The 26,814-nt window shown below is 39.5% G+C and overlaps 1 protein-coding gene across 2 annotated transcripts; it reads right to left on the reverse strand.

Moving 5' to 3' along the window:
• Window positions 1-193: 193 nt before the first annotated feature.
• On the reverse strand, window positions 194-26,422 carry HDAC2 (histone deacetylase 2). 2 transcript variants are annotated; one of them, XM_075145698.1, is made up of 14 exons: window positions 26,311-26,422; window positions 18,452-18,564; window positions 17,849-17,966; window positions 16,810-16,884; window positions 16,370-16,508; window positions 14,172-14,313; window positions 10,412-10,504; window positions 10,200-10,308; window positions 8,611-8,751; window positions 6,612-6,720; window positions 2,659-2,789; window positions 1,612-1,767; window positions 781-838; window positions 194-574 (listed from the first exon to the last, which is right to left on the reverse strand). In XM_075145698.1, exons 2-14 carry the CDS (start codon window positions 18,524-18,526, stop codon window positions 544-546), a joined length of 1,377 nt encoding a protein of 458 aa, XP_075001799.1. In that variant the 5' UTR covers window positions 18,527-18,564; window positions 26,311-26,422; the 3' UTR covers window positions 194-543. The 2 variants fall into 2 exon arrangements, with proteins under 2 accessions (XP_075001799.1, XP_075001798.1); XM_075145697.1 differs by lacking the exon at window positions 26,311-26,422 and adding an exon at window positions 25,956-26,162.
• Between the last annotated feature and the right edge of the window lie 392 nt (window positions 26,423-26,814).

A 26,814-nucleotide genomic window follows, 5' to 3' on the forward strand; every position in this document is an offset into this window, starting at 1 on the left:
CCAGTACATTTGTTTGCACGCCCTGCAAAAGCCACTGAAATGTGTGGAGTTGATGAAAGCAACACAGTTCAACCTGTGTGTTTGCCAGCTGTCCATTTAAATCCACTAGCTACTCATAGATAAATATAAGTCTGCTTAATTTACATGGAGTTTTTCCCCTTCGTAGTTCAATGATGGACAAAAGACAAGCAAGTAAAATTTTTTTTTTTTAATAAAGATAAAATTACAAAAAAGGTAAAATCAGCTCAGGAAAGGCAAATTACTTTAATAGATCAGTTTAGACATTTAACATAATAACTCACATCCATTTTTAAATACTATTACATAAAGCATGGTGAAGAAAGGAATTTCTGCCTCATAATTAGAAAACTCACAATACAACTTGCCAAAAACCAGAACAAAGCCGTTTGAAAATAAATACGGTCCATGCCAAATAGTACAAAATGAAATCAGCAGTCTCTCTCAATACGAAAACTTTTCTTCTTTTAGATATTCTCCAACTCTGGTTTTATGTTCTGCAACTGATGAGAGGCTATCTTTTGTTCAAGGATTGCTGAGCTGTTCTGATTTTGCTCTGTACAAAGACAAAAAATAAATTAAGTTGTTTCATTTTTTCAGTTAACTGTTTTAGAAATGCAATTTTGAATTACTACTGTCATGAGTTTAAAATATTTAGTATTATGAGGAATTGAAAGTGATCTCTACAGGAATCAATACTTTATAATATTTTAAATTAACAAACAAAAAGGTGACATTCATTATTAACTAATTAAGGTTTACCCTTTGGCATCTGTCTTTTCACCACTGCTGTCCTTGGATTTATCCTCCTCCTTAACATCTGAAAAATAACAAGATTTTAAATATACCAAAAGATGCAAGAAAACCTTAAAATACTTCAGAAGAAAAAAGCATGACCAAGTTGTTGTGGTTTTTTGTTTGGGTTTTTTTTTGTTTTTATTTTTGTTTTTTTTTTTTTTAAATATATACTCCTAGCAAAAGGGAACTAGCTTTTTAAAAGAAGTCACCGGTTACATATTAACATACAGTGTTAAATGCATCCATCCAAAGCAGTGATCTGGGCACAACGCCAAGTGATTCAAAATACCTCAAGGCAAACCCCTCTTGATTGGCCATAATGATGGTATGCAGTAATGAGACCTGGATTTCCCTTGAGCTCCATGTGGTAGTCTGTTCTTGGAAAAGTCAGGAGTCCTTGGAATTACACTAACCCCAGAACCCTATCCAGCTTCTGTTTCAGAGAAAACTAATTGGCTCACCCCACAATAAACAAACAGGAACAAACTCTTTGCCTAACGTATTTAAAGCAAGAACCCTTTTTATCCCTGTTTTCATTAAGCTATACAAATCCCTGGCTTTAAGATTTCAAGCTTGTGGGGAAGCAACAATAACCTTTGGCTGAAAATATTATTCTAGTGTGAATAGCTGTATCTTGAAACGGATTAATTTAAAAATAGATGCTTTAAATATGATGGAAAAAATAAATCATCATCTCAACAGCTACTTAACTGTTAACAGAAAACGCATCTTTCTCCTGGCAGAACTGACATTTGCAGTTCTAAAATATAGGATGAAATCATACCAGAGTCCTACCTGCTTTTTTGTCCTCCGTCTCTTTTTTGTCTTCCTCTATCCTGGCTTTCTTTGCTCCTTTCTTATGATCTGCAACATTTCGTCGTCCACCTTCCCCTTCATCTTCAGAATCTGAAAATTCTTCATCACAGGCTATGCGCTTGTCAGATGCTCGAACTAGGATTTAGAGTTATGAAATTAATTGAGCATAAAGTCAACTACAATAGGCCTAACAAAAAAGAACTATCAAATTAAGAATGAGTAATAATATACTATAATCATTTAATGCTGATGAACTAAATTATGGCTAAAAATACTATCTTTCAAGATACTCTGGGACTCTCACAATGACTTCCAAAAATAGCTTTACAGAGACACAGGGGGAGGGTGGGAGTATTTTAACATGTATCAAATGAATTTCAAATACTGGAAACTAAATCACAGGAGAAAACATGGTTTCAACAGTTCAGAAAATGGACAGTGCACCAATAAGAGGTTATAGAATTACTCCAATCACCATCAAAAAAGGTTAAATGTAGCAGGAAACTCTTAGCCTTAGCTGAAGAACAACTCACTGTCCATACAAAGGCTAATGGTAATAAAGTGAAGTAAAGGGCAGTGTTGCAAGTATGGAAAACCTCATAACAACAACAACAAGAAAACAAACAAAAGAATTTTTTTGAAAACCCAGTATCTCATTCTACATCAACAGGAAACATTACTGTTTTGTGAAGAGCAAAAGACAGAAGCTAAGTCCTGTATTCCTTTAGTTACAATTCATCTGAGACTTCTGGAGTATCAATTTTAGATTTGAAATAGCCAGACTGTTTCATAAGATGCAAAAAACTACATTCGTTCAGCGCTTCTTTAGACCCCTTTAACAGGTTCAACTTGTGCAGAGATGCCACCTTAAGAACAGCAAAACTGGCAGACCAGTGGCAAAATTTTTTACTCAGGGAACAAAACTGCCAATCTTCCAATACTGCACTACTAGGACTAAGGTTCTGAACAATTAAATCTAAAAAGACTCTACTTGGACATGCTCTATCATGAAAAGATATTTCTTACTAGAAATGCGTTTGTCTGGATCTTCTCCATCCTCATCTCCGCTATCTTCATGAACAGCATCTTCAGGAATGGCTTGCATCTGTACACCAGGTGCATGAGGTAACATGCGCAAGTTTTCAAATAAGCGTTGCCTGCAAGTTACAGACAAGGAAAGTTATTACTACACAGAAGTAGCATTTCCTTGGATTTTGTATTTAATTCTGAAAACACCGCATTCAAAGTTAACCTGCTTTGCTTTAGAGTCATTGTTTCATTTTAGGGGAAAAAAAAAAAAAGGCATGACAAATTCAGAAAGCTTTCCATCTCTAACAGATCATCAGTATCCACAGTGTACTTGAACATCATTTTCTTTGAACTTTTAAAACACCTATTTCAACCAACTTCAATCTTCAATTCACCACAGGGTCAGCACAAGTACTGCCCATTTGGGCTGAACCGAGTGACAGTATTATTCTGTTTATAAGCTAGAGCATCAAGTAGGATAATAAAATACCCTCTAGTTTCTTAGAAAGCAAGCCAGACACTTAAAGCATGAAGACTTCCACACTGTGTGCGGCACCGACTTCAGGGTCAAAAGCGATCCATCTGGATAAGATGGATCCATCTGGATAAGATAAGATCCATCTGGATAAGCCCCCTGAGCTGGAAGACAGGGACGACAAGCAGGATAAACCCCCCATAATTCAAGAGGATGAAGTTCATGACCTGCTATGCCACCTGGATGTTCACAAGTCTATGGGGCCGGATGGGATCCACCCGAGGGTTCTGAGGGAGCTGGCGGAGGAGCTTGCCGAGCCGCTCTCCATCATTTACCAGAAGTCCTGGTTAACTGGGGAAGTCCCGGACGACTGGAGGCTCGCCAATGTGACTCCCATCTACAAGAAGGGCCGGAAGGAGGATCCGGGGAACTACAGGCCGGTCAGCCTGACCTCGGTGCCGGGGAAGATCATGGAGCGGTTGGTTTTGAGGGTGCTCACGAGCCATGTCCGGGACAACCAGGGGATCAGGCCCAGCCAGCACGGGTTCATGGAAGGCAGGTCCTGCTTGACCAACCTGATCTCCTTCTATGACCAGGTGACCCGCCTAGTGGATGAGGGAAAGGCAGTGGATGTGGTCTACTTGGACTTCAGTAAGGCCTTTGACACTGTCTCCCACAGCATTCTCCTAGAGAAGCTGGCGGCTCACGGCCTAGACAGGTACACTCTTCGCTGGGTAAAAAACTGGCTGGACGGCCGAGCCCAGAGAGTTGTGGTCAACGGAGTTAAATCCAGTTGGCGGCCGGTCACGAGCGGTGTTCCCCAGGGCTCAGTTTTGGGGCCGGTCCTGTTCAATATCTTCATCAATGATCTGGACGAGGGGATCGAGTGCTCCCTCAGTAAGTTTGCAGACGACACCAAGTTGGGCGGGAGTGTTGATCTGCTGGAGGGTAGGAAGGCTCTGCAGAGGGACCTGGACAGGCTGGATCGATGGGCCGAGGCCAACTGTATGAGGTTCAACAAGGCCAAGTGCCGGGTCCTGCACTTCGGCCACAACCACCCCAGGCAACGCTACAGGCTTGGGGAAGAGTGGCTGGAAAGCTGCCCAGAGGAAAAGGACCTGGGGGTACTGGTTGACAGCCGGCTGAACATGAGCCGGCAGTGTGCTCAGGTGGCCAAGAAGGCCAACGGCATCCTGGCCTGTATCAGAAATAGTGTGGCCAGCAGGAATAGGGAGGTGATCGTGCCCCTGTACTCGGCACTGGTGAGGCCGCACCTCGAATACTGTGTTCAGTTTTGGGCCCCTCACTACAAGAAGGACATGGAGGTGCTGGAGCGCGTCCAGAGGAGGGCAACGAAGCTGGTGAAGGGCCTGGAGCACAAGTCTTATGAGGAGCGGCTGAGGGAACTGGGGTTGTTTAGCCTGGAGAAGAGGAGGCTGAGGGGAGACCTCATCGCGCTCTACAACTACCTGAAAGGAGGGTGTAGCGAGGTGGGTGTTGGTCTCTTCTCCCAAGTAACTAGCGATAGGACAAGAGGAAATGGCCTCAAGTTGCGCCAAGGAAGGTTTAGATTGAACATTAGGAAAAATTTCTTTACTGAAAGAGTGGTCAGGCCTTGGAACAGGCTGCCCAGGGAAGTGGTGGAGTCACCATCCCTGGAGGTATTTAAAAGACGTGTAGATGAGGCCCTTAGGGACATGGTGTAGTGGGCATGGTGGTGTTGGGTTGACGGTTGGACACGATGATCTTAGAGGTCTTTTCCAACCTGTATGATTCTATGATTCTATGATTCTAAGATTCCTTATTGGCTCTTTCAGGGAGAATAGACAGAAGTTCTCTCCTGTCTAAGCAACCTGATGTGATGGACTCCACACTCCAAAGCACCATGTGCAGGAAGAGGAAGGACACTGGACTTCTCTTGGGACTTAAAACTATCGTTCCAAAGAAGTCCAAGTAGAGAGAAAAGTGTGGCAAGCGTCAAATATTAGCACTTGTAACAACTATCTCAGTATCCTTCTGCCCAATTTGAAGAGCTAAATGGCAACTGGTGCTTTTTTGGAATCCTTACGGTCTCCGCCTCTGTTCAAATCACATGATCTGGCAAACCAGTTTTGCCAATCCAGGGAGTCCCGTAAAATTAGGTCTCTGTGAAAGCATGCAACTAACTGAAGGAGGATTCTCTGAAATGATGGGTCATTGCTCTTCTTGAGGGTGCTAGTATGAGGATGTGAGATTGTACCTCTATTGATAGAACAAACACAATCTGTGCCCAGGAATGTGTTAAAGAGCAAGCAAGTTTTGCAGCCTACTCGCACCACGAAAGCTCAACAATACACAATATACAGCAAGCAGCCTGGCAGATCACCAGCTGAAGCACTATTACTACAGAGAAATTTTGTAGAATTACATCAATGAAAAATAGGTGGGTTTTCTTCCCCCTCGCACATTATTAAACACTAAAACCCTTTCATTTGATTGTGATTTATGTATTTGTGTTATGAACATCAATCACAGTCTATACACCAACCACCTCAAAAATTAGTATTTTAACTGCTTTGGTGAATTTTGCAATTTGACAATTTTACAGGTTATAGCAGTATTGGCAAACTTACACAGCTAGTTTCACATCTTTATTCATCTATTTTTAGTGACCAAAAGAATTCCTGTGCACCGTTAACAGCCTGTTAAACTTGGGGCAGCGATGGGCGTTTATTCCTTTAAACCCAGAGCAGGCACAAGCCTTGGTAAGCAAAGAGTACTTCATGTTAACCAATCATCTCTTATCAGTTGAGCACAAAATTGATTGCATGTATGCATTACTCCATCCCTGAAGTAAAATATTTGTTTACAATCAAACCTTCAGGATGTGAGGAGAAATAAACTAAGTATCAGAAGTGGCACAGGCTAAAAACACATACCCGCTATAGCTTGGCAATGAGTGCTTCTCAAACCTTGTGGATTTGTCAAACCATAGGCACTCAATTGCCTGCACACATATCACTATCTTTCCACAGTTTTGGATGTCCAAGCTTACATGTGACTTTTTATTTTCACAGCTGACAGCTACAAAGAATGACAGTCTCAGTTCATGTTTAGACACGGAGCTGAGAATTAGAAATCCTGATCATCACAGCACACCAGCTTCTTTCCTGACGGGATAAACTTTCTACAAAATTAGAATGGGAAGCCAAGTAAAACAGTCATCTCTCTAGCTGCTGGAAAAAGTAAAAATCCAAGATGGGTCTTAAATTTTAATATTTATAGTCATAGGACTTCATAAGCATACATATTGTTGTAGGAACAGACTTTAAAAAAGTATCTCTTCTGACAGAAATGAAAAATACATCAAATTGATTCAGTACTTATTTTTAATGTGTATCAAAGAAAGACAGTTTTCAAAACTGCCTAACAATTAAACCTCTGGAGAAATGTGATCCACATGACCTACTTGATAGATAAGGTAATCACTACTTACTTGATCTTCTCCATATATTCTGGTGTATTCTGATTAGTCATATTCGAAGGACTAATATGAAGCTTGAAGTCTGGTCCAAAATACTCAAAGTAGTCATTGTATGGCAACTCTATAAACCAAAACACAAAAGACAACTTTGTGACCTAAAAAAGATTTTAAATACAACAGTGGTTTTGACAGGATTTTAGTTAGACAAGTATAAAACCTGAAGCATTCAGGTAAGCAATAATACTTAAGTACTACCTGAACTGTTCAGTGTTTTTCCTCTAAATTTTTCAATAGATGAACTTAAAATTGTTGGCAAAATACAAAGAGCAAGAGAAAGTTCTACTGTAATTATGTTAGAATGTATACCAACATAAGTAACAAATTTGGAAAAATAATTAAAAATGCTACCTCTGCAGAAAAGACAAGATCAACTGATGATTTCTTATAGCCGTTTTCAAAGTTAGTCCAGTTTGAAAGGTTTAAGTGAGCCACTCAAAATATTTCTTCAGTAAAACATACAATACCTACTATAAAGCTGAAGATCACAGCTAGTACAGCTGGTGCCCATGGTAAGCGCTGTACAGTGGTTCAGTGACGCCCATGTCTGTTCCCCCTTCCCCTGCTTTTTGTATTTTCACAGATAACGGTCCCCTGACTGGAACACCTAATCCCCAAAATGAAGTCAATGAAGACTTCATATCCAGGAAAATGGTAGTATTTTATATTGAATATGACTGTATCTTCCCAGATAAAGTAACAGAAATCTAAAAAACCTAGCACCCTTAAGAAATAAGACACTGAAATCCACTTCTAATTGAACCCTTTATTTTGTTTCTTCATTTATTATTATTACAGGATAAGCAATCTTGTTAGGTGGATAGAAAGGAGACAGGAAGATTAACTTGCTATGGCAACATTTAGAAGTGCGCTGTTCTTTCTCAGAACAGATTGAAGATGACAGGGACCCACGAAGTTGAGACAAATGTTAAAAAAATAAATCCAAAAAACTTCATATATATCCATTGAATGGGACACGCTAATGGAAAAAAAGTCCTGAGATAAGGAAATACTACTGTCTCTTCAAAAGCTTTGGATGACAAAGAATATCTGTTGACATGCAACATGGAAAATATACATCTTGAAAGGTACTGTCCAAATACTCTTTTCTCACTGACAGCAGCATTCCACTGAAGTCAGACAAAACCACTATGAATCCAGCAAGAGATACATGAATAGCAAAAGGTTATCAGCAAAAGCTGCAGTCCAACATGAAAACTGCCAATGACTGATGTGCAACAAACCAGTCCAAATACCAATTTTATAAAAAAAACATTCCAAAGCATTCCAAAAACATGTCCAGAAGTATATTTGGCCAGAAGGAAAGGGAACGAGGGATCTTTGGGGATCTTCCTCAGAGAAATTACTTCACTATTCAACTATGCGAAAAAAGTCTACTATTGCCTTTTTTATTTGCAATTTTTTTAAGATAGCTTGTATAGTCAAAATTGAGTCAAATAGAAGAGTGGAAGTCAATATACTTTCACAGTTACTTTTAAGTCATAGATACAATGAAGAAACAGCTATATTTTACTATGTAAAATGGACACTTGCATACTCATTAACTTCTTGTGAATACCATGTCCATGGTGCCCAACTTAAGACAGATCTATACTGTTACAATCAAAACACAGTATATATTCTATCATACTGATGACATTCATATTAAAAATAGTTACAAGTAAGGTTCCGTAAGTTTTACATGATTTGAATTTTCCAAAAATGATCCAATCATTTAAAGCTTTTGCTAAGGCATAAAAAAAAAAGCCCCAAATGCTTAAGTCTATTTAGTGCATAAGCTACTGAAAATTTATTGGCTAAATCCTAACGATAGCTTTCTACGTAGTTTATTCTAAACTGATGCATTACAGTTAGCTATAGAAATATTTGCTATCTGTTCACTTAAACCCTCTCACGATTATTTCTTAATATTAATTTGGGTATTAATATTTACCATTAGGAATTTCACAATCTAAGGCAACAGCAGTTTCATACGTCCAGCATCGAGCAACATTACGAATAGTATATCCTCCTCCTCCTAACATCAGCAATGGCAAGTTAAAAGTCTTTACAACTTCCACACATTTAGCATGACCTGTCAAACACAAAAAGAATTGACAATATATGCAAAATATCTATTAAACAGAAAAATATATAAAGAACTATTTAATCAGACATATGCTCACACTTAGCAAGCGAGAACTGAATTGATTCAAGTAAAACAGAACTGTCTCCCCCAAAAGCTAAGTACAACCTCACAAGAAATCAAGATCTACAGATAAGAAATGTACAAAATACATCAAACATCATCCACCCCAGTCTTCAGAGACTTCGCATGACGGTCTATTGCTGCTGTTCTGAAATGCTCTTAGAATGTTTAGTGTTTTGTCTTTTCATAACTGATGTCAATACACAGTGACAAACCTAGGGACAATTTCTCAGTCAAATGCGAAGGGGGAAAAAGGGAAAACAGCAAATCAGTACTTGGTCCTTTCTACTTCTAAATTTGAACCTGTATTAGAGGTTGCTAAGTCTTGCTTACAGAGTGAACTGGTGCCAAGACAGTACACACTCCAGGGAGATACAGCATACTGAAAGGCATCTGTAGGAGGCAGCAGCTCTCTTGGTTTCCAAGATATGTAAGATGGAAAAAAATCTGAGCTGTATGGGCAACTGAAGTAGCTTTGCCACCTGGTGCAAATCAAGAAAAGAACCCTGAAACACTGCAGACCCAACAGATACTATACTGCATTTTGTTGCCTACAAAACTCTAATTGCCTCATTAAGAAAACACAAACCCAAGAAAACCCAGAAAATGAATGATTCAAACAAGCTGGATTCAAGGCTTAGCAAAAGTTCAACATACATTTAACATTTTATCACTTAAATAAAATAATAATAAATTTAATAGAATAATAGTAATAATAATAATAGTAAGGTTTGCTAAATTAATATCTCATCCCAATTTTGAGAATCATGCTTTTGAGCAGAAATGTAAGTAATACTAAAATAAATTAATTCTATAAAAGTTAATAAAAATGAATGTTAACATAAGCCTCAAACACCACTATAAATTTAACAATGCAGTGAGTATTCCCATTTCAGTAATACCTATTTTAAGCCCAACAAGGTGTTTGATATTTAGTATCTGTAGTCCTACTAAGTGAACCACTAGTTTTGTTATTTGCCCGTCATAGTAAATGTTGCAGTAGGACGACTGTTGTCATCCCATCATTCCAGGACATTGCTTTAAAGCTACAGAAAGCCTGTGTATAGAAGAAAGGGAATCACTTGAGTGGCTAGGAAGAACATGGAAAACCAAGCTTCTTAACTTTTTTAGATGGACAGAAAGAAAGAGGCAACTTCTGGGTTTCTTTTGGCCATCCCTGTATAGCAAAGAAAGAGGTGATTAATCACAGTAACGAACAAAATCTTTGTGACTCCAGTCCTCATCATGCAAAGTGTCTTGAAAAATAGCATGAAGGATAGAGGTTTCTATTAAATAAAAAGTTACAGACAACAAACGAATACTTTTCTGCTTACCTTTAACAGTAAGATTAAAGCATCCCAGCCTGTCACCAGACAGTGAATCTGCTCCACACTGTAGTACCACAGCACTGGGCTGGTACATCTCCATTACTTTGGATATAATCTATAATCAATATAAAACAACAAGTTTTTAATACACATTATGAAAATAAATCCACAAAATGAAACTAGTATCCTTCCAGACAGCTAAAAAAAAAAGTACTCACTGGTTTGAATATCTGTCCGTAAGATTCATCATCTATACCATCCCTCATTGGAAAGTTGACAGCATAGTATTTGCCTTTTCCAGCACCAATGTCCTATAAGCAAAGATGACAAACACTTTATTACAAACATAGAAGCACATGATGGTATCATGGAAAAAAGTCTACACAAGTCTGCTGAGCTACTTTGTACCATTATTCACGTCTGTGAAAGGAAAAGAGAAGTACCTTACTTGATTCCCACTCTCCCATAAAATCATTTCACAGGGTAGGAATTGTACACTTTGCAGTAAGTACACTTGATTTTTAAATTCAAAGATTTAAGACAAAAAGACATAACATAACTGATCAGTTTAGCCCAGTAAAAATAATTAAACAAAAACAAGCAAGAAAACCAAGAAGAGCAAGGTGATATGCATGTTTCAGAAGATCTGGATTTAAGAAGGTTTTTAAAACCATATTCTTTGCTCCAAACATAGAATGAAGAACTAACTGCAGCAAAAGGGAGAGCAGAAAAATCAGGAGCCCTTGAAGAAATTGAGACTTTTTAAACAAAAAAAATGAACTAGCAGATTATTCTCAGTTCCATCAGGTGACAAGGCAGGAACTGTAGTAGTCTATCTCACCAGGTTTCCTGGACAACATATGTATCAAAAGAAAAAACTCTGTGCAAAAAAATCAAGTTAATAAACCCTGAATCCATCCAATTCTCTTATGACGATCAGCTCAAAACCTAAAGATCCCTGCTTGCCACACATTCCCATTTCTTCCCTTTAGCTTATCACCAAGACAGACAGAAACTGATCCAGCTTACAGAGCAGTTCTCTGCCACTAATAAAAGTACAATGGGGAAGACAGTAAGATTCAACCTATTCAGTTTAGCTGTAAACTATTATCAAACAGCAGCTCTGCAGAAAGAGCACACTTCAGGTCCAACATCCTTGAAAAACTACAAGTCATCAGTAGGATGGCCCAGCAATACAAATACTAAATTTCTCAGTGTTAGCTATTGAAAGAGTCACAGACTTTCTCCTCTTCCTGGACAAAGCCTCCTTAGCAGTGAATGCAACAGTAATGTGTCACTTCCAGTAACCATCTTTTACTGGGGGGAAAAGAGGGGGACAAGGACAAATGGCCCAATGCAGCACAGGCACAATGTTAACAGTTCACTTTTTTTTTTCTTCCAGCACATTATTAACATTTCATAGTATTGCAAGATTAGTGACACTGAAGACCCCTGCTGAACCCTCTGGCTGATTTGGAGCATGACAGTTATCCAGAATCTCCCAGAGTGAATCACCTAGGCTTTCAGATGCTGATTTTTCTGAGGTGATAGTGCCTTGCTTTCCAGATTAAAAAAAAAAAAAAGGAAATCATTAAATCGATCTTATCTTAAAACATAGCAAAGCCAAATGTTCACACAATTTAATTTCCCACTACACAGGATAACTGCTTTCCAGCCTGAGCTACTCAACAGATGTTTTTAGTAACATTTGCATTGGTTACATACACTAAAGAAACAATATAGCATTCTGGTAGTTGCTCAATGTTGATCAATGGATCAAATTTCCTCACAGAACCTGAGCCTCTAGGTAGCACTACAGTCTCAACTGACCTATCTATGTATATATAAGACAAGATTAGTGCTATCATCTAAGATGTGTAGAAAGTCAAATAACTTACTAAGGACACTGGAAGTTTAGACTGCACAATACCATCAGTAGAAAATGGATGAATGCAACTGAACTAGACAACCTCCGTGAGATTCAGCTACATGGATGGAGCTGCGATCACAAAATCATCAGCTGATGCATGATTTGTTCCTGCATCAAATAACTGTAACCTGATCAGCAAACAAGACCAACTAACTAAAGAATTACAGAAACAATCTTGAATGGACTCCACTGACAAAAACAAAGACAAGATTTGGCTGTTGAAGTTGATGTAAATACCCAGCAACAGCAGATCAAGTTGAGCAGAAGCAAGCAGCGCAATACTGTCTCCACAAGGAACACTGACTTTTCAGAGAATTAGTTCTCCCTTTAGTTCAATTAGCTTTGCAACCTCTGGGGATAGGAAAAAGCTAATGTTTTTTTTCCTCTGGGGATGTAGTAATTGCAATAAAGCCTGCTGAAGTCTGTATGCAGACAATGCTCGTTTCAAAATACTAGCTAGCAGCACAGAATAAAAGTTACCATGCTTAAGGTACTGTTTGTAACTGACACTGTGCTAAAAAAAGCCGAATAACATACAGTATTATTCTACTTATTTCAACTGTGTATCTTTAAATTCTTTGTCCTGGATGTGGTGAGGTGAAGAATCCATAAACTTCTCTGTCAACGGGAAATGCTGTTTCTAAAAAGCCAATATATCTAACCCTTTAAAAAAAAAAAAATTATAGCTAAATTCAGCAACAACAGCTTGTCGTTATAAACATCCTGGTCTGAGCTGCTTTTTGTTTGAAGCACCACTACCACCTTGTGGCCAGTCAAGTTAAACCACATGGATAAAAACAATGCTTAATCTGATTTCTACCTAAATCAATTTAGAATGCAGTTTAACAAAATTTAACAACCGTAATAACATTCAGCTCCAACAACCACACTGAAATGAACACTTAGCACCCCACTGATTTAAAGCTCACTTTTCATTTACTCCTGTGTCCTCTGGGTATCATCAGCACACTGGGGAGCACACCTTCTGGGAATATTAGCAGAAACACAAATATCTGCATCTCTTGAATTGATTTTAAGATAGTAGGAACACAGTGAATTCTTCCCCAACACAGCATTTTTCAGAAATGTTTACAATTTTTAAAAAAAAATTACTAACTGTATGTACAAAGTTGCTAATACCAGAGGAGTGACTTGGGAGTACCTCTGATAAAAAGAGGTTTAATTTAAGAGTTTGAAGCTAAGAATATATTATATTTAATCCTAATACTTGAAATATTCTTTCAAGTTGTGAAGTGGAACAATCTCCTGTTCTAATGGGCAAGAGTCTAAGATGAGCAATGACTAACTAAATTAAAATTAATATGAAGGACCAATGGAAAATTGGTTTCCATTCTCAGCTTTGCCAGAGATTCTACAACAGCTTAAATGACAATTCTTCACAGGCCAATGCTCCCTCCCTCAAGCTAACTATAAGGCTTAGTACACAATTGTCTGTGGGGCACGCTAAAGTTCTTCAGCAGTGAGCATCATGAGAACTCGAAACTCACTTTATGACATAAGAAATATTCCAAAAACGAGCCAACTGTATCACTAGGCAAATAGAACACAGTAAATTAAAGTTGCAATTGAAGCTTTGTGACTATTAAAGCTCTGGCATAAAGTTATTCTAAGATCTGAAATAAGTTTTGAAGCCATGTGATCTCCAAACAGCTACTTTTCACTGTATGTGCAGAACTAAAGTGTACAGATAATCATTATAAATATACCACATTGTCTTCCTAGAGACATTCCCAATATCTGAGTGAACCAAACTAATCATATATTTGAACTAAAATTTCAGACAATTTATCCAGAAGTGAAGGTGTTGATTTTGTGTAGAAGTGAGTAATTTACTTCCCCACTACCCTATATTTTTTTGTTCTAAGGTTCTTCAACAAATCTACTACTCTAGACTAACATTTTCTGAAAACTTACTGCTGTATATTATTACTGGACATAGTTATTGTAACCTAGCATTAAAACAGTATCTACAAGGAAGAAAATAAGAGGGAATTTATCACCTAATGAAATTTCACGTTCAACCTTACCCTAAGGTCCCCTGTGCCCGGAAAATATTCACCATACTTATGGAATGATACTGTCATGACACGATCTGTGGTATAAAATGCTTCTTCAACACCATCACCATGATGGATATCAATATCAATATACAACACTCTTTGGTGATACCTAGAAAGAAAATCATGTATGAGAAATCATCATTATCTGTTATGTTCATAATACACTGATACCTAACAAGGAAAAACCCAAGCAAAACCCAACCCAACCAAACACTAAAATCCAGGATTATGATCATTTTGATGATTTTGGTTCAAGTGACCATATGCTCTTAGAATTCTCAGTACAGTTTGGGTAATAAGGAAAAAAAGTTTATCTTCATCAAAATTAGTAATTTAAGTATGTAATGTATTTAGTATTTACCCCAAGTTGTCTCACTCCATAGAAGCTATACCTTGTGTTTCTGTTCTCACCACTTTGTTGTTCACATGTGCTGAATATGCCCCTTTCACAGGGCAATTCTTTCTGCCTTCTCAATAATTGCCAACAGTCTGCACTAAAAGATCTCTTAGTGCACACTTCAAACAGCATAGTGCCAGGAGCAGAAATAACCCATGTTCCATAAGCTTGCAAAAAATAAATTTAAATACTTATTTTCCATCGACTTTTCTTCTTCACCTCTGCAACTTGTAAAGATAGGTACATTCTTATTTCCAAGTGTACGACACTTACTATTAGCATGAAATTATTACACTACTGCTTAGTATTTCCTTAAATACTGCAAGTTTCAGATAAGTTTATTTGAGATGGATAAAGAAACCAGTTGTTTGAAGCCTCATAGCATTGGAAACAACAGTAAGTATCCCTTAAATTCTATGTTGTTGAGTAAAGACCAAAATCTATCAACATCAGAAGATGCATTTTCATCATGCTTTGCATAGTGCTATAGAATGTGAGTATGAACAGCCACAATTTCAGGTGAGCTAAGATTTTTCACTTAGCAAGACACTGAACAGGACAGTTTCATATGGTTAGGTAACCCATAATTATTTGAAAGTTTGCTTCCTTCACGTGCACATTAAGCTAAAAAATTCAAGACTGGACCACAGAAAATCACATTGCTTTTCTCAGACTGCAGAGATAGATTCTGAGTACATGCTGTACATTAAAATGAATGTCTTAATATGTTAATATTAACTATTTGTTAATGTCTTTAGAATCTTTTTCCATCTTTAAAAAACACTTCCAGATTACAGCTGCTTCCCCCATCCCTTACCAGCAGACTCAGCTGCTCCATTCACAAGAGTCAAATACCTAGAATATTTTTTGTAAAAAATTAGATTTATGTGTTATTAGAAGGGATACGGTCCCCTGAAGCAGTACAAGTAACACTCAGGATTTTAAATTTTAGTGAAGCATTACTGCTTGAAGTTAATTATATGATCACTTTTTCATTACTCCTCTCATTTTTTATTTTGCAGTCACAGCAGCACAGCTGTTATTCATTATTTATTCATAACAGCCACATTGATTCATGTAACAATCCAAGGAAGCTCAGTGCACGATCTTCCCTGTTTGGTTTAGTAACGACTCAAATGATAGGAAACAAACAGGCATTTTGAGAAACCAAATGGGTGTATGATTGTGAGCATAATGACTGCCCTAAGGGGTCAGGGCAATGATCCATCTAGCCCACTGTTCAGTCCCATGAGTAGCAACAAGAGATTAACATTTACAGAAAGCATGTAAGCCTGTCCATTGTCTGAAGTCTGCTACCCTAGTACTTCCCCACCATCTAGAATTACAGCATATGGAGTTTTACAGAGTGCATCGTTGCTTGGATCTTTAACATCCATTTAAAGACCTCTTGTCCATTATTATGTCTAATCTCTTTTATGAATCTGTTGTTGCTGTCTGCTTCTCCTTCAGCCTCCTGTAGCAGCAAGATCCAGAAGTTCACTATCCTCTGTGTAAAGAAGCATTTCCAAATATCCGTTTTAAACCTATCTCCTATTAGTTATCTTTTCAGCTTGCCTGTATTTTAGTTTAAACTTCTTGCTGAAGCCAAACCAGGCAGAGCTTGGAGTTTTCGTAATTCAAATTCTAGGAGTTCAACATGGGCTATGAAAACTCACTGAAATAATAATTACAATCCATATCTTCAAACTTTTAAATACTTGACTTTGACACTTTCTATAATTTTATCTTGTTCCCATCATAAACTTACTTCAGTAACTCAAGGATGGCAAGCACGATATCATTGACATAACAGAAACCAGATGCCTCTGATTTCTTGGCATGGTGAAGTCCTCCAGCCCAATTAACAGCCATGTCTGTTTGTTGTCTGTTCAATTTTACCGCCCCAGCTGTAAAAAGGCATACACAAAAATGAAAGGAAATGCAGGCAGAAACTTCTGAAGGCCTTTAAATCTGTTACATGAAATAGTACCTTATTTTTTAAATAAGTTGATCCTAGGTCTGATCTCTTACCGATACTGTGATACAGACTGTCAAATATGAGATATGTCAAATAACTGATATATGATTATTATTTCTTTATTAAAAAAACTTCTATTTGCTTCAGTTTTAAATATACTATCAAAATTTTAAGTTGCTGACATAAACGTAGTAAAATTACAAAATAGCTGGCAAACAACCTATACTTACCAACAGAACCTCCAGTTGACAGCTGACAAAACTCAAACAGGCCATCAAATACAGGACAATCTTCTCCAACATTAACTGCGTAAGAAATGTATTATTTTTCAAAAACACCATTCCAGCAGCATTGCTATACGCATGGATAACACTTATAGATGCAATGCAGAGTTCATTCAGCATTTTAACTCCCCTCTCCCCCCCGCCTCATTTTTGTCAGGCTAAATTTTAAACACTGAAAACAATATAAAGTCTTTATAATCTAAGATGATTCCAAACTATCTTTTTTTTTCTCTTTTTAGTTTCCACAGGAAGCTTTGTCTCCTCATTAACAGGAAGTTAGTTAGATAATTTTTAGATTTTTGAAGAAGTGCTGATTAACATAGGTCATGTTAAAAAATGCACAATTACTTGGAAAAATAATTTGCTGAGAATAAGGCATCATAAAGAGGTTACAATACTGCCTTTTAAAGTGATATAATAGCTGTCAAACTGCATTCCTAGCAGTACTTTGAGCCTATTTCTATAATTAAAGAAATAAATTAACAGAAAGGGTGAGCAGTGAGTAACGTGCAATTTTTACTATCTCCCTCCAACAGGAATGAATAACTCCTTTTCTTGACTCAAACACATTTTCACACATTGATTTTTACTTCTCTACTCTTCTAAAAGCCATTCTTTTTCAGAAAGATTTTGCATTAGAACAGATTTTAAGACATTTTCGCAAACAGCTCACAACTGTTGTTTAATTTGTGCATTAAGCCTACAGAAAGTATTATTTCACATCTAGAATACACCCTGTGAAAGGGGAGGCAAAAATCCTTCCATAAGTTTAAAGAACATTTTTGCCAATATGGTGCTCTTAATAGAAAAGTCCCAAAATTAGTGTAGCTAAAGGCAGGCACACGTTACTCATGTTACAATATTTCTCTAACCCACCCACTCCATTAAGCCATGTTCATACCTCTGTATTGGTGAATATTTAGCTTTAAACAATGCTAACCATCAAAGCACTTACACATAGATTTAGCCTAATGTTGACACTTACATCTCTGCATTTGCTTGCTGTACTCAGACATATTGTCAGGCCTTATTGATCGGAGAAATTTGATGTATTCATCACTATGGTACTTGGTCATTTCCTCAGCAGTAGCTTTGTGAGGTCGCTGATAACAAGAACAAGTTATAATAATAATCAGTGCTCTGCAAAATCAGCTAACAATTGGCTAAACCAGACAACTCGAAAGAAATCTAATCTACTTTGAAGGGATACCAGTGAAACTGATAGTAGTGCTGTTTTACATGAAGCAAGGACTACTCTGTTGTTAGTATACAGAGTATACAACAGAGTAGATTGATTCTTTGTGCAGTTAGCCCAATGTCCCCCCAACACCCGACCTGCCCAATCATAAAAATACTGGTGAAAAGTCTCTACTGGGGCTCTACCTCACTTCTTCCAGACATAGACAACAATCTGCAATGCTCACCAGTTTTAAAATACTGCTTCATTTCTACATAAGAGAGCTCCGGATACACTATTTAATTCCACTTCCACTTCTCTCCATTTATTTGTGTGAGAATATGAGAATACTTGAAGCCCTTTAAAAATAACTTAAAATGCTTCAGTGGACATTCCATTGCTTATACTCACGTAAATTTCCATTTTTCTGTATAAGCCATAATTTAGCAGCAAGTTGTGGGTCATTCGGATCCTATGAGGCTTCATTGGATGCCCTTGTCCATAGTAATAGTTTCCGATATCACCTGTCAATATTACACAAATGAATAGCTATTCATATTACAAAACATCTTTTCATTGCTACTTAAAAGAATCATTCCCAGAAGGAAGCAAGTATGATGATTAAAAAAAAAAACAAAAACAAACCGATAAAGGGACTACTGTCTATTTCAAAAAGGCCATGAGGAAAACAAACTGCCCATAAAAGGTCTTATGTCAGAAGCAGAGGGCAAAAAGGAGGACAAATCTAACACCTTTACTACAAGCAGACAGTAGTGGGGGAGCAAAGATGCCTACAAGAAGTGGTTTCAAATCAAGCGTGAAGAAAATAGTGGGCAGGAACTGAAGAATCAAGTAATGGGAAACAAAACTGGAATTAAGAGGGTAGCAGAAGCTGCTGGTGACATAGCCACATTATACCACAACAGAGGCTGTAGTAAAACCTACCATTTTGCAGGAGCTGATTTTAAGATACCATCCTCAGCCTGCCCTTAACTACTAACCCTAGCAGTTACATTCCAGAAGTTAGCTTCAGATCCACTGCTGCAACGACATGCACAAACATTCTCCAGACACCTGCTGCTAGGGATCCACAGTAGTTTAAGAGAAGCTTGTAATCCAGAGTAGCCCGGCTCTGTCAAATTGGAGAGCGACTAGACACACAATTAAGATAACAAGTTTGACACTCACTTCCAAGAAAAGAATGCCTGCTATCATGGGCTAGGTTAAATTTTCTCCCCAGCTCAGGTACTGTTAGAACATACACACCTCCACTTTGAACACTGACATTCCCAAGACACAAACCATTTTAAATAGAACTAGCGGTCCATATGTTTCTGGAAACATAGAAAAGCCTAAAAGATATGTCCAGTTGTCAATGGCTTTCAGCTGAGAATTCCATAACAACTTTTCACAATAGCGCCTCTTTTCTTTTTGATCAAATTTCCTGGTAGGATTAGTGAACTTTACCTTCTTGAAATTTTTACTTTTCTTTCACATCACATTGTCCACTGGGAATGAAAGAAATACTATTTTCACAATGTCATACTACTTTACAAATTTTGGTAGTCAGAGGTAAGAAGCAGCACTGCTACGAAACAGCTTTAGTTTCACCTCTTCAACATGAGCTCCAGCTCAGGAGGAAGGGAAAATGTCAGCTTACAGTACTGTCACCAACTACCAAGAAAAGCAAGCATTACAGTAAGATTATAAGTCTCAAAGCATTCTAAAATCCAGCTTTCAGCTTTCAAAGTGACAAGGAGAGTAAGGACACTTAGGAAAACAGATATAACCCACTGTAATGTAAGATGAAGTTATCTAGAAAAACAATTGCTCAACACCTAGCTCTTAGCCATCCCACAACAATACCAAGTTTTAGCATTAAGTTAAGAACTTTGAAGAACCTGGACCTACTCCTAACTTAGGTATTTAAGCGGAAGATTAGCACCTGTCAATTACTAAGACCTGGAGATACTTATTGCAACCCTGAACTTTTGGTCACATGCAGGTCAAGAGCAAAAGGTATTAAGAGAGTATAATCACACCCCTTCACACCAGCAAAAACATTTCCAAGCATTTTACAGAACAGTACCTTACAAATTTGGTGTTTAGGAAAGATCTATCACGGCTCTTTGAAGCTAATGACTGGAAGATGGAAATGAACGATTTACTAGCCCTACTTTGTTTTACGAAGTTACTGTTAAGTCCCAGATTTACAAAGCTTCAAGCTAGTAAGAGCTTAAAATTTTGAAAATTTTAAGACAAGAGTGACTTTCAATAACATGATGGTTTTGACAAAACTTAATGCCAAATGCATTTGTGGCTTAAAGAATGTCTATGTATTTCATGCCCTTTTTTTTTTTTAATCAGGTCATTTCAATTGTAACTACTTCAGCTTGTATAGTCATTATCACTGACATTTTACTCAGAATGCTGATGGACAAGGAAGTAGACAATTAAGAATGTTTTTCTATCTTATGTAAAATGTAAGATCTGTTATTTTCCCTTATGTAAAAGAAAAAGAAAAAACATTAACAAGCTTCCCAAATATACTTGCAACATACCCTTTGATATATTGCAATTAAACAGATTCAAAATTAAGCATATTCTACATACCATACACTGCAGTGTACACTTAAAAAAAAAAATCAATCAATAAACTAAGCATACATTTTAATTTTCACTTTATTTTTTACCAGAAAGCAGAACTTTTTAAAAAATTGGCAAGTTGGTAAATTTAATGGGAGCTTATTTAATCAAATAGAAGATCTGTGGGCGAGTATCTGGCAGAAGCATATTGATCCATCCATATTAGAGGTCAGCAATAATGACTAACAATAGATATCAATATAATACACTTTAGCAACAGGCAATACCATTTACATCTTTCACGTCTTAGCATCACCAACAAAAAAGGGTTTTGGCATTAGCCTCGTTAAAAAAAAATTCAAACACAGGGACAAAAAGCCCATTAAGTTTCAAGGGACTGTTGCAATGTGTATCTTGGCAGGGGTGGGGAAGGAAAAGGTATGCAAGAGCTTCCTCCTTCTTCATTAGCACCTTGATTTCCTGCCAACATCACATCACAAAGAGGACCCATCTTGGAGACATCATCCTGTGGTGAAGGCGAAGCTGTCAAAAGTCTCTCCTCCACCCATCGAAGGGGAAAGTGCCCTTCCTGATACAAACTCTTCATCCACTGATCCTGAAACCTATATATCTCTTCTTCATATATCACAACCTTACTGAAGTACTTTGGGGAGAAAAGCAAGGTGTACCAAGAGCTAGTGTGTGCAAGGATGGGACACCTCCCTCACTGATGGAGCTAAAAAGCTTTGCACTTAGTGCCAACTCTGACTAGAGTATGCGTATATATGAGAAATGGGTACAGTGAGACCAAGTGCACAAGACTAGCATTGCAGATAGTATGAGTACTTGATCCTAAACTTGTCAATAAAAAGGTAAAAATCATACAGAATTATTACAAGCATATTTTATATCACTCACCAGTGCGGGTGCACATGGAAAGTGCAAAAGAAAAGAACATAACTGAAAGAGGAAGCAGAGGGGAAAAATGCAAAGTAGTATATGCAGAAAGTTGGCAAATCTATTAATCTTTCACAGCAAGGCTTCAAAGACTGCAATTTACTGTTTTATACCAGTAAAAATATCAGCTAAGTGGCTCCCATTGAGCAGTAACAACATAATCTCTGAAAAATTGAGTCCTTAACTAAAACAAGACGAATCAAGTGCCAATTTAATGCTAGTACAAGTTTACTGTCCTGCACTGTTCACCATGTGATGCAAAATATGATACCAACAAATGACCAGAAGACCTACCCGAAAATTAAGTTGTTACATACACTGTCGTGTTCTGGGTTCATTTAAAGAAAAAAAAACCACACTTCTCAATTCATACAAGTTACTCGCCTAAATTCTGAAGAGAGCTATCAAATAAAAACAAACCCACATGATTCCTTTGATGAACATTAGTTTTAGACACTTACTTCTCTATCTGAGACTTCAGCAAGGTCTACAGATGTTAAATATTCTAATACATAGAAAAGTACAAGAGGCTACATGCCCTAAAGGAACTTCAATTATGCCTGACAAACGCACAACCGACTAACAAAAGCTGCTACGTTCCCAAAAAAAGCACATTAATCTCTCTAGTTACTAAGATATATAGAAAAATAACACCTTTAAATTAACCCATTACAAAACAGTCTTAAAAGCCTGAACAAAGAGGCAAGAGATGACGTTTACTTATCTTTTTTGATACTTTGTAACTTGTAAGTTCCTTACTTTGTAACTTTGATACAGATAAATTGTTATGTACACTGACCATATCTCTGCTTAGTTTAAGTACGGTTACCATGAAATCATGAGGTATGTTAGAACTGTACTAAGTGCAGAAACCTAGCCACTACAATGGAAACCACATGCAAAAAAAAATCTTAATAGAGGTAGTTATATTTGGATTGACTTCTGCAATATTAACAGGTGAACTCATGTAAAGATGACTGTAAAAAAGATCACCAATGCCTGATCAATCCAACAAACAGCTATTCAAACAGGCCTAAAATTACTGCACTAGCATCTCAAGGGTTGGGGTTTTTGTTCTGTTTTTAAAAATTAAGCAGACAGCAGAAGACTAGCAAAGTTCTGACTTTTGAGCCCTGAGCAGGGGTTGGACACCACCGCTGTATTTGGAAGCCACTACGCAAAGCATTGATTTCCGTGAAACACACTTGAGTTAAAGCTTACATCTGCAGATAAAATGAACTTAAACTAGAAGTGCTAATGTACTTAAACAATGTCTGAATATAGTAGCATTCTGTCCTATTAAAACAGGTTTAGTCTCGTCTTTATGGGTGGAACCAACCACATTCTGATGCAGATCTCTCAAATTTTTCATGAAGGTAGAGCCTTTTGAACACCCATGAAATTATGCACAACAAGCAATCTAAACAATACTGCTAGTGCACTGGCATGGAATAAATACACTTACTAACTGTAGTTGCTGCGTGATTCTCTAGAACTGTGCTTTACTGTACAGGAGTACAGAGTTGGAAAGACCATCTGGGTCCTGCCCTCATTGCTATGGGCAATTGTACAACACGTACCTATTTTGGAAGAGGCCACTGAATTACCTGAGCCACATGCTGCAAGACCATGGCAGCAACCTGAAGACACAGGGTAAGAGGCCAGAATAAAAGCTACAATATCTTTCCATATCTAGCATGGTTCTAAGCAGAGTGAGCAACAGACTTTGCTAAGCTATGGCCATATATATTAAGACTAGAAGCATTTATTAAAATGATTTCAGATAAGACAACTGAAGTATCTTAATCTGTGCGGTTTTAGTTCTTCCCACAGTATACTGGCTCAAATTTAAACAAAATTCCTGACTTGAGCACGATCACAAACAATGCAAGTTCTGCAAACTGGATGTGGCTGTCTGTAACAAACAAACTGCAGAAAATTAAATCTAGCTTCTTCTACCCAAAGTTTATTGGTTCCAGGTAAGTGTGAAGGCTATTAAAACTGTTAATTATCAGAAAACGTTAACAGCAATACACTCTGAGAAAACTTCGTAAGTGACAGCTAACTTAAAAAAGCAACTTTAGACAACAATCACACTGAGCTTCACAAAAAGCATGTAGGAATTTACTGCATCTCAAAAGATACGGATATACGCTCCTAGTACTTTTCAGCACCTTTTAGTGTATACTTTTAAAGAACAGAGTGAAAATATGTGTGGAGGGACAAAAATGGTCATTTACTTCAGTTATGACATGTTTTAAGATACAGCACTACCTCAGTTGTGTGCTTGAGGTATCTTTGTATTTTTTGGTTTTGAGTTATTTAAGGCTCCGAACACTCCCCTCACTTTGATTCAAGACTTTGCTGCTATGACACAGTTACAAAATACTCAAAATTTCCACATAAACCACAAATTAGCATTGGAAATATTTACTGCAGGTATTAACTCTAAAATTTCTTCTAATAACTCTATCTCCAAAAGAAGTGTAAAACAACTGCTGGCTTTGGCAACAAAAATAAATAAGACACCAAAAACATTCCAAAGCTGTTCATTTCTGTCAGAGAGATGGCATTTCTTAAAATCACTTTTACAACAGATACTCCTTTCTCTACATTATTGTTAACTGCATGTATCCTAGTCTACGTATTCAAGCAAGATAGGAGCTACAACTGCTTTTAAGTCGCCATTATCCTGCCACCTCAAAACTTCTTCCTTCTCTAGTTCCGCCCCCCCCTTCACTAGTATAGTTTTTTGGCTGTTAAGGGAGCCTGACACTAGCACCAAGTACCAAAATCCAGGAATCACAGAAAAATTGAAGATATCGATATTTAGTAAACTATAACCACCTGACTTTATTTTTAAAAAAATTAAAAAAGAAAAAAAAAGAAAGGAAAAAAGCATATTGATTAAAAAAAACAAACCATGCAAACATTTGCAGAGAGAAAGCTTCTAAGCTATCACTGCAGTCTTCCTTTCAACAAGGCAAAAAGTGATCCCTCTTCCCTACGAAAAGTAAGATCCCAGCCTCACCAAAATTATCCCTAACAGGGGCCTCCTTTCCCCTTTAGGCTGAACAAAGAACCAGAGCTAGCAACAAAGAGAAGGGGGCGGCAACCACCACTCTGCCTCCTTTAGTGTGGTAAAAAAACCAAGACAGGCCCCACAAGATCTGCCATCTCTAAAGAATGGCAGATTTGCTACAGCAGCAGGCACCTTTGATATCTTAGTGGGTTTAGCCATTCATCTTCATTTCCAAAATGGTGAAAACACCAAAGCGCTACGGCAAAACAGCCTCAACCTCCGTTTCCTGGCTACTACCAATACCAGTCTCGGACGCCAACTTAAAGGATTGTTACAATAGGAGGCAATTTAAAAAAAAAAAATCCAATCTCTTAAGTAATCTGACCAACGAGTTTACTCTCCCAGTACAAAAAAGGAAAAATAAATGCAAACTCAGGAAGAAAACGAAAAGTTCTTGCTGCTGTGGCCAGAGAGAACCACAAACAAGTTGCTGCAAATATCTGAAACTAAGCACAAGCTTTATGTACTTTTCGACGTGACTGACAATGTAGACCACAAGTCACTGTGTCCTCATCAGACAAGTGTGCAAACTTAGAAGGCCTGCAAGCAACTCAAATTTCACTATTATTAAACACCTACGCATGCAACTTTCGTGTTTTGCTGGAGAAGAGGCTCCAGCCTTCTTTTGGAAGCCCTTCTCTCAGAGGCATGTTCGTTTGGGGGGGGGGGGGCAGAGTCCCCCTGCCCCGTCCGCACACCAGATCTCGTATGGAAGCCAGAGGAAGGGGAAGGCCTCAGCGCAAGAATCCCCAGGTGCCAAAGCTACACATGGCCTAGACTTTTTTTGCAGGGGAGGAGCCAGACACGGCAGTGACTCCAACGCCTCTATGCTTAGCGGATGAAGGGGAGTGTCTCAACTTTTCTTCTTTTTTTGGGGGGCTGGAGGGGGGGGCACACGACGACACACGCACACAATAGACACAGCATTCACCGCCGGGCCCGGCAGCCGCTCCGCGGAGGGCCAGGCAGCTCCCCGACCCCCACCTCGCCCGGCTCCAACCCCACCACCGCCGCCACCCCGCCGTCCCTTCCCCCTCGCCCGGCGGCCCCCGGGGCTCAGCCCCGCTGCGGGGCGCGAGTGCGCAGGGCCGATGGCGGGAGCGGGGCGCGGCGGCGCAGGTGGAGGCGGCGGGGACCCCCGGCCGGGGTCTCCATGGAGCCGGGAGAGGTCTCGTTCCGCGGGGGAGGGGGCGCCCATAACGGCGGGGGACGGGGCCAGGCCGCCCTAGGCGGCCGTTAGAGGGGCTCCCCCCACTCACACACACGCGCTCCCGCGCCGGCCCCGCTCACCGTCATAATAGTAGCAGACTTTCTTCTTGCCGCCGCCCTGACTGTACGCCATAGGGCCGCCGAGCCGGGGCCGGGGGGAGGGAGCGGGAGGCCGAGGCGAGCGCCGAGCCGGCACGGAGGGAGGGAGGGAGGGGGCGGGAGAAGGCGGACGCGGGAGAGCGGGAACTCGCGACGCCGGGCCACGGGCAGCGCGAGCGGGCCCGACCATCAGCAGCGGGAGGGGGGAGCAAGCGGGACCCGCCCAATCCGCCGCCGCCGGGGGAGGCGAGGGAGAGAAGGAGGCGGAGACGACGCGTGCGAGCGAGCGCGGGCTCTCGCCTGCTTGTCCCTGCCCTTGGCGCTTAGTCACACGCACTTAGTCAGGGAAGGAGCCAGCGGGGAGTCCTCATAAGCGAATTCTTCGTGGAAGCTCTTTCCTCGCCCATCCCCACGCCGCGCAGTGGTATGGCCCGCTGGCGGGCTCTGTCCCCGCCCCTCAGCGGAGCCCCCTGGCGCATGCGCGGAGTGGCCGCCCCCTCCAGACCGGTGCGGGCCGGGTACCGCATGGCGGCGGCGGGGCAGGGGTGGCGCAGGGTTCGGGGCTGTGGCGCGGCGGCCGGCGGGGAGCGGGAAACCCCTACTACAGCGGCCGACCCCGCGCCCGGAAAACAGCGGGCCCTTCCCCTGATCAGCGCGGGAGTAAGTCGCGGCGACTCCCCTCAGCCGCCCCCCTGGGACCGGCCGGGGCCGCCCCGCCCGTGACCGCGGAGCGCTGCCCCCCGCCTTGGGGCCGGTACCTCACCCTCGGCCCGCCTCCCTGGGACAGGAGTACGGGGCGGGTGTTCGGCATGCTGGTGTGGTGGGGGTGTCGTGTCGTGTG

This window comes from Calonectris borealis, chromosome 3, assembly GCF_964195595.1.
Source record: "Calonectris borealis chromosome 3, bCalBor7.hap1.2, whole genome shotgun sequence".
Lineage (NCBI taxonomy): Eukaryota > Metazoa > Chordata > Aves > Procellariiformes > Procellariidae > Calonectris > Calonectris borealis.